The following is a 17,050-nucleotide window of genomic DNA, read 5'->3' as shown; positions in this document are numbered from 1 at the left end:
TCTAGAGTATTTTTATCATTAAAATCAAAATGTCAACATTTCAAAATCATATACACGCAAGAACGCATTTAAATGTTAGCACAGCTCCTTAAAAATTTATACATATGTACTTTTTTTTTGTACTTGTGGACAGACAAAAAGCAGGAAGTGGTCACTCAGACTGAAAGAGGTGGGACACAGGATAAAAGAGACCCAGCCCACCAACTTCCCACAGTAGCAAACCAATCCCCACTCCCCCAAAAGGTTAAGACAGTGATGCAGGCCCTTTTCATGTGGAGGATCTATGACAGGGTGTGAGAAATATATAAACAAAAGTGTCCCATTCTCCACTCCACAGAAATGAGAGGAATAAAAGTTTGCAGACATAAATAAAAAGGCTGCACATCATATCGATCCACTTTCTCTCCCCTCAACCAATCGGCAGGTTCAGTAGTGTGCAGTCGGGGGAGGGTTGTTAAGGTGTCTTGTCCTTTTACATACATTTATTAATAGAAACTATGTTACAGAATTTCCCAAGTATGAATTACAGGCAACCCACGAGCACATCAACTGTACAAGTCTTGGCAGAGCCAGCAAATAAAGTTCTAAGTCATCACCATTAGTTAAGAAGCAATATATACAGCTGTCCAATCAGGGAATCGCTATGATACAGAAAAAAAATAAACATGTCATTTTGAAGAGAGAGAAAAAAAAAAAGTATTTAGATAATTTGACGTTTTGTTTTGTTGGGAGGGAGGGGGACATGCTGCTCGGTGTTATATTACACAAGAGGAACTGTTCAGGGTAGCCACATATGAAATAAATAGTTTGTTTTTACATCTGAATATTTAAGATGTGGGCCTCAGACCATGCTGAAACACACCACTTGTGTCGTGTATTGTTAATCTGTGAAATGTAAAAATGGCCGACAGACCGAGGTCGAGTCCAACAAGCAGGGTGAAGAGCGAGTGCGGCAAATCCATTACGATTAAAGATTAATATCAATTATAGTAAGGCAACAAACAATGACAAAGACAATGCTGGTAAAGACAGAATCTGTTGATATAACCTGTGGAGAGGTTTGTGGTCAGGGAATGGGAGAGAGCTGGTGCAAAGAAACTGACGTGAATGAATCAAAAACAAACACCCGTCCAACTTTTAAACTCACCAACAATCACAACACAGACTGGAAAACATCCAATATTTCTTCCCATGATATCTCGAACGAGAGACTGAGGAATCACCCACATATTCTCATCGTAGGTGCTTTTAGAAATGATTTTCTCTCTCTCTCTTAAGAACATCAGTGTTGCCACATCTGGCAGAGAAACGTTGCTTTGTGTCAAGAAGCAGAAACTGAATTCTACGCCACAAAAAGCAGGATTTGTTCCTGCTGAAAAAGCTCACATGGCTACACATTCTTGTACACGCGCACACACATGGTAGCTACTGGTGTGGTTGTACGTCAAACGACTTCATTTCCGTGACAATTTAAAGCGATATATCGTGCCTGCATGTCAGGATAAAATGTTTGGTTTAGCCACAAATGCAGGAGAGGCACCAGGAGACTGGGATGAGAACATTATAGACCTGATTTGTACAGAAATTTGTAATTAGTGGCGGACGAAACTCAACGCAGTGCTTACACGTCATACACGGCTATAAAACCAAACGTAAAAAAACAGTCTCGGTTTATCATATTTGTATGAACGTCACATCTAGCTAAAGTGTCAGTAACCCGTGTAATGTGTGGTGGTGGTGTCTAGGATACTCCGACAGGAGGGTTAGGGGACTAGTGTGAGTGGGGGTAAAGGGGCGTTATAGGATGACAACACACTGACAGAATTTAGAAAGGAGTGAGACAGGATAAGCAACAGAATAAGATACATAGGCAGAGAAGAGGAGGAGAGGAGAGGAGATGTAGTCCACACAGCCCGGCTCAGTCTGGCCCATGTCAATATCTGTCCCCCTTTCCTTTGCTCATGCAACTCCTGGTGCAGTGGCGGTGGATGAAAGTACAGGAATGGGTGAATGGGGGTTTGGTTTGGTGGAGGGCGGGCAGGATAGACAAGACACAGGGAGAGAGAGAGAGAGAGAGAGAGAAAAAAAAGGAGGGTGAAGGGGTTTTGCTTGGTCATTAGCAGCCACAGCCTTCCCTCTGGGGCTGTGGTTCGCTGGTTAGCCGCCCACCCTGCGGGGCCGACGGCTTGTGCTGGACCCCCGACTCGGCGGCGTTCAGGTCCAGGCTGCCATCTTGGATGTTCTGGTAGATCTTCTTAGCAGCTTCCAGGAAGGCGTCCTCCACGTTTTCACCTCTGAAAACAGACCATAAACAAAAACACATTAAAGGAGGCAAATGATATTTCAGAGTCTGTGATCACTGACACCGCAGTTGTGCACTTACGTCTTTGCGCTGGCTTCAAGAAACAACAGACCTGTAGGACACAAGACAGACATGAGGACAGAGTCAGTAAGACAGTTTCAAACTCCTGAGATACCAAGTCCTCATTTGCCCCCTTGTTTCGTTAATACATCAGTTCACTTAATCACTTTCAATATAAATAAAATAGTGCGTTAATCTTCATTTGTATCCGTTGGAATCAAGCACAAGGGCTTTGGCTATAAACACTCATACAAGAACTCGGATCTAAATCGCTTTGTGCTAATAAATATTTGGACATGTTTGGATTCCTGGCTGTTTTGTTTAAAATGAGGACAGAGCAGTTTTTGGAAGATGCCATTGTGGGACAACACTGAGCGATTAGTGAACACCTCGTTTCATTCTGCGGTTCTCAACAAGTACCGCTGTGTGACCGGCTCACCGTTCTCCTCGGCAAACTGCTTTGCCTCCTCGTACGTGACGTCTCTTTGAGCCTCCAAATCCGCTTTGTTTCCTATGAGAATGATCACCTGAGAATAGAGGGAGGGGGGAAGAAACATGAGAGTGTGAAAATCTTATTGACAGAACAACCTCTCCGGGAGAACTCGGACTCCATTCACTCTATGTAGTGTGCAAAGCAAAGGCAGCTGTTAGTTGTTGTGTAACGTGGAAATGTCAGTTATACAAAGAGCCCCTGGCAACTGTGATGTAATTAACTCTTTTACCCGAGTGACAGACTTCTCTTCACTGCTAGTTCATTTCAAGTCAATTATTGAACTTCTCCACCAAATGGTTTGAGCACTAAGGTGTAAAATAAAAACTAAGTTCCATGTCCACAGCATAAAACAGACACATTATGTGCCTGGCAATTCACGTGAAAACAGGACACATTTTTAAATACCCTCGCCTAATATTTGAATCTTTAACAGCTGGAGATAAGATGATATAAACATGCTTTATATCTCAAACCAAAGCAGAAAAAAACTTCTAGCTCCACCACATGGCTGCTACGAGGTACTACACAAAAACCGGACATATGAAGAAAGCAGCTTGCCAAAAACACACAAAAACTCTTTTCTAAAAACATCTGGTCCTGTTTATTCATAAAGTGATCAAAAGGTGACTTATACGCTAAATAATCATACAGTTAAAAAGGGAAAACATTTTTTAATTTAGATCAAAAGTGGCAGGTTGCAGACACCCACATCCCTGATGGAACAAAGCCGAGTACATAAGAGCAGTAAGACTGAAGGCTAATCAAATTTAACAAGAAATCCAATTTAAGAGATAGACAGGGCTCTGTGGCTTCAAACAGACTCAGGGGAGGAGAGTGGAGGACAACACAGAGGGAGGGGTGTACTTGAAAGAAATAAGGGATGATAACATAATAATAATGGAGGAAAGCAACACAACAGTAAATATAACAAACAGAGCAGATTAAAGTGTGCAAAAATAAATAAATAAACGTGTTCTTACAGTATTGGGGTTGGTGAGGTTTCTAGCATCAGTCAGCCAGCTGCTGAGGTGGTTGTACGTGCTTCTCCTGCATTTACAGAGTGACAGGTTACTATGACAACAAGCATAAGGAACAACATTGTGCCATCTTGAAAGAAAGATCAGGAATGAGGTGGTCACTGCTGTATCTTAAAGATGATTTTCCCTTAACTTATTTACCTGTAATGGGCATTATAGACTAAAAATGCAATTTCACAGTTGTTGGATATTTCATTTTCATATTTGTATTCTGTGTATGATAAACAAATATTAATGCCTCTCCCTGCATCAGGCCCGCCAGAGGCTGTAAGTACCAAGATTAACTGAAATGCAAACACGTCATGTCTTCGCCGTTAAGCACCATTTCTGGGACCCTCGGGGCTCTGACTACAGTTGGGTGTGGTGACAACAAACATTCCACATGTAGGACTGTTTATTTGGCAGACCACAGATACTATCTCACAGTTTGGGCGAGAACACAAGCTGTAAAAGTGTCCGTATATTTGTTCAGGAGGGAGTCAAAGGGAGTGCACTGCAATTTTAAGCGGCGTTCGCTTTCATTGAACTTCTTGCGAGATGGTTATCACATACTCGGTGAACGCTTTTGGTGCAAAGTCCATAGAATATAAACATAGATTAACACGACAAGTGTCGGAAACAAACCTGGTGATGTCGTAGACCATGAGCGCTCCGGCAGCTCCGCGGTAGTACGAGCGGGTGACGGCCCTGAAGCGCTCTTGTCCCGCCGTGTCCCAAATCTGCAGCTTGATCTTCTGACCACTCACCTCGATGATTCTTGTGCCAAACTCCACACCAATCGTGTGGGGGCAGTCGGCCATGACTGGAGAGAGACGAGGTGAGAGGAAGGTCAAATCAAGTTCAGTGTCAAAAACTGCTTTACTGCTGCTGTTTTTTTTTTTAACTAATATCTACCTCTCTTGTCTTCTCTCTAGAATGTGCTGCAAGTTTTTGGAAGACAAGCTCGTATTTCTCTCCACCAGCTTGATCATTTGTGATGTTATGTTTGCCTCTCTGTCTCTTAGCAATATCGCACAAGAACACCAGCAACAATATCCACAGGAAGGATATCCAAGGAAGAACCCATTCAAATTTGGAATAGGTATGAATAAGGGGGTACAATGATCTCTTAGCTCACAACAACAATGTTTTGGATACACATTATTTATTGAGTTTGTAAGCCACTGTGTGTATATATTATCTTAAGTCTCTCGCTCAAACACCTCATCTCCATTGTAAGCAAGCAGCAGGTGCATCAATAATTGATCAGTCTTTATAAACTCACAGCAAATTGAAAGCATCAATACCCAGAAAGCGGTAAGAAATCTTTAGTAAATCACCCCAGTGTGTGTTTGTGTGTGCGTGTGCGTACACAGGATGTGAATGTGGACCAGTGAATGAGGAACACAGCATCTGGCTTGTTAATAGTGACACTAAACAAAACACAGCTGAATGTTAATTGGAAGCTGCAGCTGACTCATGCACAGAAGAAGAGTCTCACTGCCACCGACTTCCGCGAGCACATAAAGAAATTTCAAGTGATTCAGACACACCAGTTGAACCTGGCAGTGGCGAACCTTGCCTACGCCGACGACAAATGCAAAGGAGAGAGAGCAGCACTTACATTTCTTTTCTGTGAACTGGTGAAGCAAACATGACTTCCCAACCCCCATGTCCCCTGTGGAGAGAGAGAGAGAAACTCAGGTCAACCAAGAGCGAAGAGAAGAATAATTATCTTGCCTGATGTAGCTGCCCCCCTCTGTGAGTCAGTACTTAAATGTTCATATGAATTAATGGGAGACATAAAGCATTTGATATCATGTACTCTGCTTTACAGACTTTTATCAGTATGGTAAATGCTGATAATGATTTTGACGATGATACATTTGCCGTGTGCCCTGATCATATTTGTACAATAACAGGTAATCAGTAAGTCTTCCATTTGCAGCTCAGACAAATAAGAAAAAACTATTACAGAACAATGGGTAGAGATGGGTAACTGTGGCAAAATTAAAATCATTAATTTCTGAGACACCAAACAGCAACAAGGTTGAGACATTCCCTGTCAATTTTATTTAACCATAAAAGCAGCACAGAAATTAATTTGTGCCATCATAAGATGTTACTAAGTGTTTGGGGAGTAGTTAGGGAGCCATTCTCTGATCTAGTGAATGGAAAAAAAGAACAAAGATCAAATTAAAGCCAATTTCTCTTCAGGCTGCGCAAACAAACTAACTCACACTCACATCCATATAAGCTCTGAGGAAAGGTTTGACAGAGGAGGACAATAAATAGCCCAAAGCTGTGGGTGTGTGTTTACTTTTGTAAATGTAAGTAACGTCAGCATTGTACGGTGATCCTTCCTTTGGCTTATTTGCATAACTCGGTACAGAGACAGCACGATGGTCATCGCTGGCATTTCACACTTACCAATAATGATGTATTTGAAAATGTAAGAGTAGTTGTACGGTGCAGTGGCCATTGTGGCTCTGAAAGAAAGAAGAAGAACATTTAAGTTTATAAAAGGCATTTCAGGTGATCAATGTGACAGCAGAAAATGAACATGCAACAATTACCTTTACCCTCAGTGACCTTGGTCTTGTAAAGCACGATTTTGACCACATTCAATCAGCAGTGGTATCTGCCATGCCCTTGTCACCTGACTGTTCACCTACAAACCCACATTCATCAGCAGACAATGTTTGCTTTACTGGATCCTTCTTACCAATGTACAACCAACTACTAATAACTCAGATCAGAAAGGTTTTATTAAATCCTGGAATTTTGTACTTTTTTTACTTTGAAATAGTTTTTATCATCTCTTTGCACGAGTGTCATACCCACATCACAGGTTTCAACTGACACAGCGTCACCTGCATGGCACACTGACATCCGTATCCTCCCTCTATTGGCCCATCTGTCTTTAAGCATGCAGAAGTTTGGCAATATATCTGTTGCACTTCTACCACACTGCCCTCAGTAAGACACCCAGCAAGTTTAAAGCCTGTCAAGCGTCACGTTGGACAGTTATGCTATGAACAAACAGCCAGGTACGTCTGGTACCTTGCATTAATAGATGGTGACATCACGTTCCTTTCATCGTCGGTGATATCACATTTCATTCCACACAGTCCGACCCAGGTCGCAAAACCTGGATCTTTTTGCTGCTGGACAACATTGCTAGTGTGCCACCCAAACCATAATATTAATGAAAATTTAAAAATGAAATATACACTGAATACAGTGCATTGACCTAACACTCACTTCAGAAGCTAATGGAAAACCATTAGGGGTTGTCATGGTTACAAGAGCCAAAGATAAGCATGTCGACAACAAGTGAAGTGATGGATTATTTTCTAAGAAAGCTTCACAGTGCAAAAACTATACTGCACTCGCACCATGTTACCCCACTGAACACAGTCTGTCCACACCTAAACCGCGTGGCCCTTAAATGTACACAAGAACACCTCCAGCATCACAGCTAAAAATAGATTTAACACCTAGCTGATATCTACTGATGCTTCACTGCACACAATCCACGTACACAAAGGACAAACGTAGAAACGTTGCACTACGTGAAAATCTACTACTGTTACTGTTGTTAAATAACCAAAGATACAGGTTTATTCATAAAAAAATGATGTGGCAACCATTGTATGTAGAATAAAAAAGGCATTTTTCCCCTATAGTAATCTAAAATTCCCTTTGCAATGCCACTTATCAAGACCATTTCTAGACCATAATGACTAAATAGGCTGACGGTTTCTATGCTCCTTTAAAAAAAAAAAGAAGCAGAAATCCCTGTGTCTCATCAGAAACCCAGTGCTGATGTTGTGCTCATACTTCTGCATCTGTTGATCAGTGACTATGTTTGACAGACCAGATTAATGCTGACACCACCAGAAGAAATGTAGATGTGGTGTGATAAGAAGACGGAAGCAACGGAAATAGATGAGCAAGTCAAACAAAATAGGAATTCAGAGAAGGTATGACACAAATGTTGTAGACTTTAAGTAGCAAGATACTACTGAGTAAGAGGGTGGAATATAAAGAATCAGACACACTGATTTGTGTTACAATCATGTGAGGAAACCACAGAAAAACATTGATATGATGGAACACCACAAATTAAGTAGGAAATTAACTTAAATAAATTACATTTCCTGGTACAAAATACACCTAGATAACAGAGGAAGTTACATTAAATAAACAACTTGTAGTACATGACTGGCTGTGACTGTGTTTGTGGCTTTATTAAAGTTGGCTCACAGTAGCAGTCTTCTGCAAACTGCAACTTGACCCGACATTTGGTTAAGTACAAACTCATCACCAACTGTAGCTAAAAGCAGTCTGTATGACACTGCAGTTTAATTATCATACATCGTGAGGTGTTTTGTCCTGATACTACTTCAGGACACTAGGATACTACTTTGTTAGAAAATAGTCAATGACTGCTTTTGACAATAAAAGTACATTTGCAGCACAAACTTCACAATCTTACTATGGTGACTGCACAGATGTGAAACTGGTGTAACTTTTCCCATAATCTCTTCATTTTCAACCAACTTAGTCTGATTGACATTGAGGAATTTGCTGCGACCAGGTCCCATACACTATTCAGGTGTGCCAGGTTTTAATGTGAAACTGAGACTAAGATGAAGTCATTCAACACAACTCCCTTAATGAACATTTTAAGCACTGGTATAACAATTAAGGGCTCCCCCCCTCCTCCTGCTTTCTGTCACATGACCCTCACATGGCATCTTTATCCCCAGTGCAACAGTTTTCAGTTCTCTGGAATGAAAGCCGTGACAGACAGTATCCAAAAATCAGTTACAAAATATGAATCAGTTGTGATACTCAACCTCATTGTGTGCTCATTATGCTCATTATTAAGAACCCCATGAGTATTTACCAAGGAGAAGGCGAGACATGACCATGTGACCAGACTGCAGCCTCAGCACTTCCCTCTTACTCCCTAACTAAGTGAATCTTTCCGCAGAGACACACTGTCAAAGCCCTTTCTCTGCTCCACAGCAACTTCCAACAGAAAGGAGAGAATGCAGGACTTGCCAGTCTATAGAAAGGAGTGCATATGTGCCTTTTGTGTACTGAAAATGGGGATTGTCAGGAAATCATGACACATATTTAGTCACGGAACCTCCCAGATGTTCAGGCCCACCATTTAAATCATGTGACTCTTGACAAGCCATAAAAGAAATAGCATAAAACAATCCTATTTTACATAGCAAATAATCCCATTCTGTGAAAAATGAATTAGTGATGTCTGATAGTAAAAATCATTACAAAAGGTATGACCAATATTGATGCTACGTTTCATATCAAGCCTGCAAACCGGGTAAAAAAAAAAACCCACAGTAATTCAGTATTTCATGTCAAATGAAGGTAGTTATTATTGCTCTGTTGTTTTTTACTCTGTAGGTACATTCAGCTATCAAGATATACACCGCTGTTATTTGAAAATGAACCCAAAAGGACGGCTAAGCTACGTAATTAGCATCGGAACTTGCGCACAGCAGAAAAACAAACGACCACGACACCATCAATCCTCGATCTAAGAAATTACACAAATAGAGAGACCAAACATACTAAACTCTCAACAACCCGAAGTGGATCGTTTGGTTTTCAGATGTATTTCGACACCGTAACATCTCGTCTGCTCCTGGCCGACGACTGCTAGCTTAGTTTATGTGGCAAAAACGATCTCTTATTAGACGGCACACGAATGATTACAACCGCATGGTGGAAAGAAAATCCCATATTTACTTGGTGAAATCCTTATTCTATAGCCACTTCTACATTTCACGGCCAAATATTGGCTGTTGACAGGTGAGTTGGCGTTAACTGGTCAACTACTAGCCGACATCAATACATGTATCTTGACAACAAATCCCCCATTAATCACAACACATATGACGGCTGCCTTCATCTGCACATCATACAATCGACCCATAACAAATGAGTAATAACCAGGTCGAGAAAACAAATGTGGCCTCAGTTTACAGTTTATAAAACTACTAAACACAGCTAGCGATAGCTTTAGCACGCTAGTTAGCGGCTAGATGCGAAAGATGGATTAAGGTAAATACGTTGCGTTGATAGGTTGTCAACCCACATTTTCCCCGAAATTGATTATGTTCCCTAAAAAATAGTGATCGCTACCAAATTTCATTCACATATTCTTTGAAGCAAATGGCAGACATCTGCTTAAAATATGTTAGCTAGTATCGTTAACTGTCTCTCTACAAACACAGGCTAGCTAAGTGATCCAGCTGTTTCCATGATCTAAATATCAGCGTCGCTACGTTTATTAGACACCACAAAGGTTTTTGCGTGTGTTCAAGTAGTATCCGATTTTCCGTGCTTACCAGGAATGGAGTATTTTGAGCTACGTGGTCTTGAGCTGCTCAGATAAGGTCTGCAGGTTATCCTGGCTCAAGAATGATCTATCTATCCAAGATGGCTGCCTGCCGCACAGGGTTTCCTCTGCTGTGTACAATGGGCTGCTGGGACAAAGAGCATCTTTTGCGGCGGTTTGACACACACTGCCCCAAAGAAGACAGCCTCACCTGTGCAGGTATTTCCATACACGATAAAGTGCAGAACCCTGTTATGAAATCATCATTACGGTGTAATGAATACGTTAAATAGAAGGGGTATTTAAATGCTTGACATGGATTCAGATACACTTTTGTTTGTAGTTCACCTTGAAGGGCCTGTCAGAATCATTTTGACATGACATGTGGATTCAGACATTATGTAGAACGTTGCAATGACTTATTGTGTATTAAGATCCACAGTAGTCCTTTTAGCTAGAAAAACCTTTCATGTCGTCCAGAAATAGTGCAAAAGTGTCCATTCACTAGGGGTGCGTACTTCATGATACATGTTCCATGATACCAATCATATCACAATACAACGATTCAGTGATAATCAATATATTGCATGACAATCGTGTTTAAAGTCCGCTCCACACAAGAGGATAATTGAAATTCAAATCGTAGGTATTACACATGGATGTTGCATACTTTTGTTTGGAGCTGTAACTTGTACTGGTGTAAGTTGATCCTGTCTTCTCAGCCATGACTTAAGATGTGAAGGAGACATGAAGTAGCGACGCCCAGCATGTAAAACTGGCAGGGATTGTTTACTTTAGAACCTTAATTTGTTAATTCAGATATTGACATTTGCGCTGGCTTATCGATTACCGTATTGCACGAGGAAGGAGGATGATATATCACCAAATCGATATTTTGACCCACCCCTAACAAAGAACATACATGTTACTATTATTATTTTTGGTAGTAGTAGTTGAAGTAGTAGTAATAGACTAATCTAGTAATCTTGGTTCATCTGTGCAGAAAAAATTGAAGGATACAATAGTTCATTGCATAATTGTTTTGGAGTCCTGTCTTCAACAATGGCACCTTTAGCTTGGCTATTTTTTATGAACCTACCTTCTGATGTGTTTGTGGGAAACTAACAAACATCTTTAATCTTCATATTTGAGCCCAGGTTTACATCTGTCAAAGTACTTGTCCAATGCAATTGCAAACAGAAATCAGTACATGAGGTGTGTGAACATGTGGAGCTGGACAGTGTCTGATATGTTTTTTGTGATTTATGAATGCTGCCACGATAAAACAGGTTTCCTCTGTCTGGCACATAACAAAGATGGGATTAGAAATGACAGAATTCATATAATTCTTCTTTTGAAAAATATGAAATGTTTTAATACAACAATTCACAACATTACATGCTTTCACTGTACATTATGTCTTACTATCATAGACAAAACCACATGCAGTGCATGTTCCCAAGCTCAGCCAGGAGAACAGTTTGTGACTTTAAAAGAACATGCTGCACACAAAGATAATAAACTCCTTTGAAGATAAAATGGATTTTGGTCTCAATGTAAAGTGGATTAGAACATTTATAAAACTGAAGTCAGTGCATTTGTCTTTACTTGTAGAGTTTTATATGAGCTAACATATATGATCTGAATAAATCTATTCCTTTTATGGCAACAAAATGACCTATTATACACTTTTTGCTAAATTTGAGTAAGTGGATGTGCACAATAAATTCACCGATGACAGCAACATGCTTCATCATCATGTGAAGGTGCTCACCTGTGACACCACGCTCTTATTTAGCCCTATACACGTACAGCTAAGAGAATAGATTTTTGAGTTTGTTTCGTACAAAATGTTCCTCTCAAAGTCCAGTGCTGTTTTGTTCCTCTCCAAAATGACCCCTCATCACAACCACATCCTCAGCATCAGGAGGCTAAACACAGCACATATATAGTGGAGTGTGCTTGGATGCCAGGAGGGGGTGCTGTTACATAGGTCGGAGTCACAGCAGTGGATGCGCACCCCTGGCAGCTCTTGTTGCTGGCAGTGTCTAGATGTGGCACAGCCACTGGTCAGGACAATACCCAGGGCCGCTGGACGGACAGAAGAGGGAAACAATCAGTCAGGGATGAGTGACGAGCCGGTGTTTGGCTCAGCAAGAAAAAAAAAAGCACAAGTAAGCACCAAACACTGCAAGCATGTAATGAGGAAACCATTTAGAAACACATGCAAGAGGACGTTTCTTCACTGCAGAGAAACCAAGCCTTTTCATGCAGCACATTTTGAACCTTTAAGTGCAGAAAAGATAATTCAAAATATCTTTTATAGTTTATTCAAAATCTCTAATCAGTTATATTTATTTAAAAAAAAAATCAGCAGCAGGTGAAGCAGTCATATGCAGGTTTTCACAATTAGCTGATGGCAACAGGACTGGTTTAAAAAGAAAATCAACTTGACGTCTACATTTACTATATGACCATGGTTCCTAGACTTAAACATCATATCACACGAAGAAACTATGCAGCTTTTGTCCATCAGAAGTCATCACTTCACAGCTGAGAAGGACATGAAATACTTTAAGAGTTATCCGATCACATGTAATTCCCAGGTCTCTGTTTGGTTTGAGTATGCTGGCGTCACATGGCGATTATCAGGCTGACTGGACACATTTTACCACCAACTGCTTCAAGATTTTGACAAAGTGCCTATTAGACAGATGGGCTGTCGTCAGTCCTTGACTGAGTTTGCTGTTTCCCAGCATATAGGGAAAGGTGCCTCATCAGCCCTTTTAACCAACACAAGCAGACTCATGAGATGTCAAGCAAACAGCTGGATTGTCCACGCTGCCGTGAATCTCAGCAGAACTACTCATCTGACCATCACTGTCCTGTCATGGATGTCCACATCCTCCCTTTGACTTCACATCACACAATGAGTGACTTATAATTAACTCAGCAAAGCACACACCAAAGTAGGGTTATGTAACTCGCGCACCACATAGAATTAGAATATTCACATCAGCGGACAAAGAGACATTTATGAAAGTATAATTAAAAATGATTATGCCAATGTCCAGTGGCACGCCAGAGTACATTCATCATTTATTAATCTGCTGCTCTATAAGTGTTCTCTAATAAGTAAACACAAATGTATTAACTATCAGAAGCAGAGGTTGAAGAAGAGGAAAGAATTTGTTATTTTTAGTCATTAAAGATTGTTAAAAGACATTGTACTCACTGCTCTCTGTCTTAATGCAGAAGCGGTGTTTGAAGCCTTTGTGTGAGTGGGTGCAGGTGATGACCTCTGGGTTAGAGCAGCCCACGTCCACGTACCTCTGACCCTGGATGATGTTGCAGCCATAGCACTGCAGCCCCTGGACTGCAGGTAATATACACATCGTTACATGACATCATGTTAGGGTCAATATAAGGACTTGACTGAGGCTTTCTGCATATGTGGCACTCAAGCAATGGCACATTCCCCGCTGCTTCTGTGCGGATTATTCCAAGACAAAGCAACACACGTACTTACTTACTTACCTGTAGATAGAAGATCGAGACAGAGTCTATATGATGCTCATTATTATGAGGATGGGGTAGTGACAAGATAATTAAAATATGTATATGATCCCTGACATGCATATGACACATTCATATTATTCAGATTATTTATTTATACTAGTAGCACACATTTGAATGAGATGAGTTCCTCTTAACATTTGGGACATTGTTTACAATCTCCTCTCCCCCTCTCTTCAAAGCCGTCTCTACCACGTCTGCCCCATAAGTGGTAGAGACTGTAGGTCAGACAAGGTCTTGAGATCATGTAAACTAACTTGCAGCCATGACTTTCCCTTTCAACCTATGTTTAAAAATGTATACCCTCACTTTACATGATAGTTTGCCCAAAATAGGCTTGGTCTTGGTGCACAACTGAATTTTAACACATAATCAAAATGCGCTGATCACTTCTCTCAGCGGATGTTCCCTCCTCTGTCTTCTCACCGTTCTTCCCTAATGTCAAACTCCCTCAAGAAAGTACGGCTAAACCCAAGCAGAACAAATCCACCAGAGCTTAAAGGGATTATCTGTAAATTCAGACCACCACAAACACCTGTGCCTGACCTCCAAAATCCCACACACAAGATAGAAGATCAGCCTTGGCTGAAACCAATCCTCTCTTTTTATTTGTGCGACGCTGCAGACTCAGTGTAAAGGCACCGGAAGTGAGTCTCTTGCTACCACTGCTCTATTAAATAGCCCACCAAAAGCTCTGATGGAGCTTTCAGGAGCAAACTAATCCCGGGCAAATGCTCTTACAAAAATCACTTTAGAAATCTGATGGAATCAATGTAAAGCCTCACAGGGACAGAGAGCACATGCCAGCCTTTAGGGCTTGTGTCATATTCCCCTTGTTGGTGATGCACTCTGCAGTGGAAGCTCATGTTAATATCATCATCATCGTTATTATTGTTAGTGTTAATATTGTTTACTGGTGTTTCATTAGAGCTGGGTAATGGTGATAATAATGGGAGGCTGTGGAATGGTCGGTTACATCATGGTAAACAACCTAATTTAAAAAGTCAACGTGATCCAGTTGTTGTTACACGCTGCACTCATGAAACAAAAGAAAAGCTGCCCCTCACGACTATTTGTCAACATAATGAGGACATGCCAGAATGACATTCAAATCCCACGGTGCGGTGCAATTTATTTTGAGTGTGCACCAGATCATTTCCCCATTTTGCATATATCAAAAATGGATTGTGACCTACATAATTTAGCAAAGAGTATCAAATATTAGCTTTGGCTTTGAGCTCAACTCATATGCATTTCCACACAGCACAGTCAATAATATGCATATTTTCTTTGAGAAACATTATATGTATATATGTACATATATATATATATATATATATATATGTGTGTGTGTGTATATATGTATGTATATATATATATATATATATATATATATGTATATATATATATGTATATATATATATATGTATACATAATCATCAAGATGAACATATTAATCAGTAGCACTTTGATTGAGTACCACATAATAAGTGGTAAACATTGTGCAATTTGTTTTGTTTATTTTAACTGCTGTGGTGAATGAAAACCCCACCACTGTTTATTGTATGTTCAAATGTAAAAAAGAAAAAATAGAACAGACAATATAACATTAAGTCAGTGTAAATGCACCGTGACATCTCCACGGCTCTGTTGCCCCACACTGCCTTTTCGTGGATGTTGTTCTGTTGCCATATCATTAATCTGCCCTGAAGCCCTCTTCACCCTTTTGTTTGTAGCTTGGATCAGAGGTGATCTGACTCAGACCAAACACTGAGACATAATCCAACAAAGCAACGTCTCGGCACAGAACGTCACACAAAATCAAAAAAACAAACACAAAAAATGGTTGTAGACCGGCCAAGTCAGGTCAATCATTACTGCTCTGTAGGGAAATTTAGTTTGCCACCTATGGATATTACCTATTGTTAGGAGTCATATAGATTTGAACTCCCAGGTCAATTACATGCAGAACAAAGGCACCGTTAATTTGAGGCACCATTCAACACAATCATTGACGACATTAATGCCAACCATTATTTTTTCGGGTTTGATCTGGAACAGTCACATGTCCATTTTCTTTAATTCTTTTGCTTTTGTTTTTGCATGCTTTAAAAGTTTATATATGTTTACTTTGTTCATGCACTGCAGTGTTTTTAATACGTTTCCTGTCTTACTGCATATTTATAATTGATTACTTTGCCTGCAAAAGGCTGTTGTAAGCAGACTATTGTTTTTGTGAAATCATTACAGCTTGGCATGCTTTGTTTGTTTGTCACGGGGAAATCTATACATGCACTGCTCATATTTTATAATAAAATTATAAAAAATGTTTACAAAATACATCCTCCTTACCTTGTGCCAAGCAAAGTGCCAAAACCAATATAAATCCAAGCCCGTACACCAGCCGGGTATGTAAAGTCATGGATGCAGCACAGGAGTGATGGTCAGTGGTCAGTGCGAGAGGAGCGAGAGAGCCAAAGATTTCCTCTGCTCTCATCTAATATTCCACCAAAAACACACAGAGAGAAATCTTGCAGAGATCCCACTTCTTCAGAGCTTTTGCATCGCAAGTGTCTCTCTCCACTGCAGTCTCAGCGAAGCGCGCACGCAGAGTGTGAGTAAACTGCCAGTGAGTGTAGAGTGAGAGAGGGAGCCAACCATCCAGGCAGTCAGTCAGCTCAGCAGACACTCAGGCACAGAGACGAGGGGGAGGATATAAATGATGTGAAACGGAACTTAATAAATGGATGTGTTCCTCAGTGGTCTCCTCACGTCCTGAGGAGGAGAAGCTGGTCGAGCAAGTGGTTTGATTAAGGAGGAAACATTTCTCATGCCACCTCTTGAGGCAAAAATAACCACACAGGGACATTTGCTCTCATTACAAAGATGAAAACATACAGTGTACCTGTTAGAGTGGTCCACTTAGTGCAAACACATCAATCAGGATTAATTCCTGATTGATAATCCATTGCTTCTAATAATAGTCCTATCACAATGTGTTAAAAGCCCACCCGCTAAATTGGATGACACAGTGAGGGGGGAAGAAGGATAAGTGTATGTTAGTGCAAGCATTTTTGTGTCTCAAAGAGGGAGCAATACCACACATACACACTCACACACACATTACACAGTGCTTATCCAATACACAGTCACGGCACGGCTCAACTCTACACGGTTTGGTTTGTTTTCCATTATAAAATGGTACCTCCTGTGGGCGGGGTCAT

The 17,050-nt window shown here is 40.6% G+C and overlaps 2 protein-coding genes across 2 annotated transcripts; both read right to left on the bottom strand.

Annotated features, from left to right (window-relative positions):
* Positions 1-1,788: 1,788 nt before the first annotated feature.
* On the bottom strand, positions 1,789-10,375 carry rab14l (RAB14, member RAS oncogene family, like). The gene is made up of 8 exons (XM_044012269.1): positions 10,261-10,375; positions 6,302-6,360; positions 5,496-5,549; positions 4,517-4,694; positions 3,836-3,902; positions 2,802-2,889; positions 2,384-2,414; positions 1,789-2,294 (listed from the first exon to the last, which is right to left on the bottom strand). Exons 2-8 carry the CDS (start codon positions 6,351-6,353, stop codon positions 2,117-2,119), a joined length of 648 nt encoding a protein of 215 aa, XP_043868204.1. The 5' UTR covers positions 6,354-6,360; positions 10,261-10,375; the 3' UTR covers positions 1,789-2,116.
* A 1,227-nt stretch (positions 10,376-11,602) lies between these two features.
* On the bottom strand, positions 11,603-16,620 carry LOC122758245. The gene is made up of 3 exons (XM_044012270.1): positions 16,179-16,620; positions 13,486-13,626; positions 11,603-12,341 (listed from the first exon to the last, which is right to left on the bottom strand). The coding sequence occupies exons 1-3, from the start codon at positions 16,321-16,323 to the stop codon at positions 12,154-12,156; spliced, it is 474 nt and encodes a 157-aa protein (XP_043868205.1). The 5' UTR covers positions 16,324-16,620; the 3' UTR covers positions 11,603-12,153.
* Between the last annotated feature and the right edge of the window lie 430 nt (positions 16,621-17,050).

Source organism: Solea senegalensis, linkage group LG21 (assembly GCF_019176455.1).
Source record: "Solea senegalensis isolate Sse05_10M linkage group LG21, IFAPA_SoseM_1, whole genome shotgun sequence".
NCBI lineage: Eukaryota > Metazoa > Chordata > Actinopteri > Pleuronectiformes > Soleidae > Solea > Solea senegalensis.
Note: the sequence above shows the minus strand (reverse complement) of the source record. Positions and strands in the feature narration are given on the sequence as shown.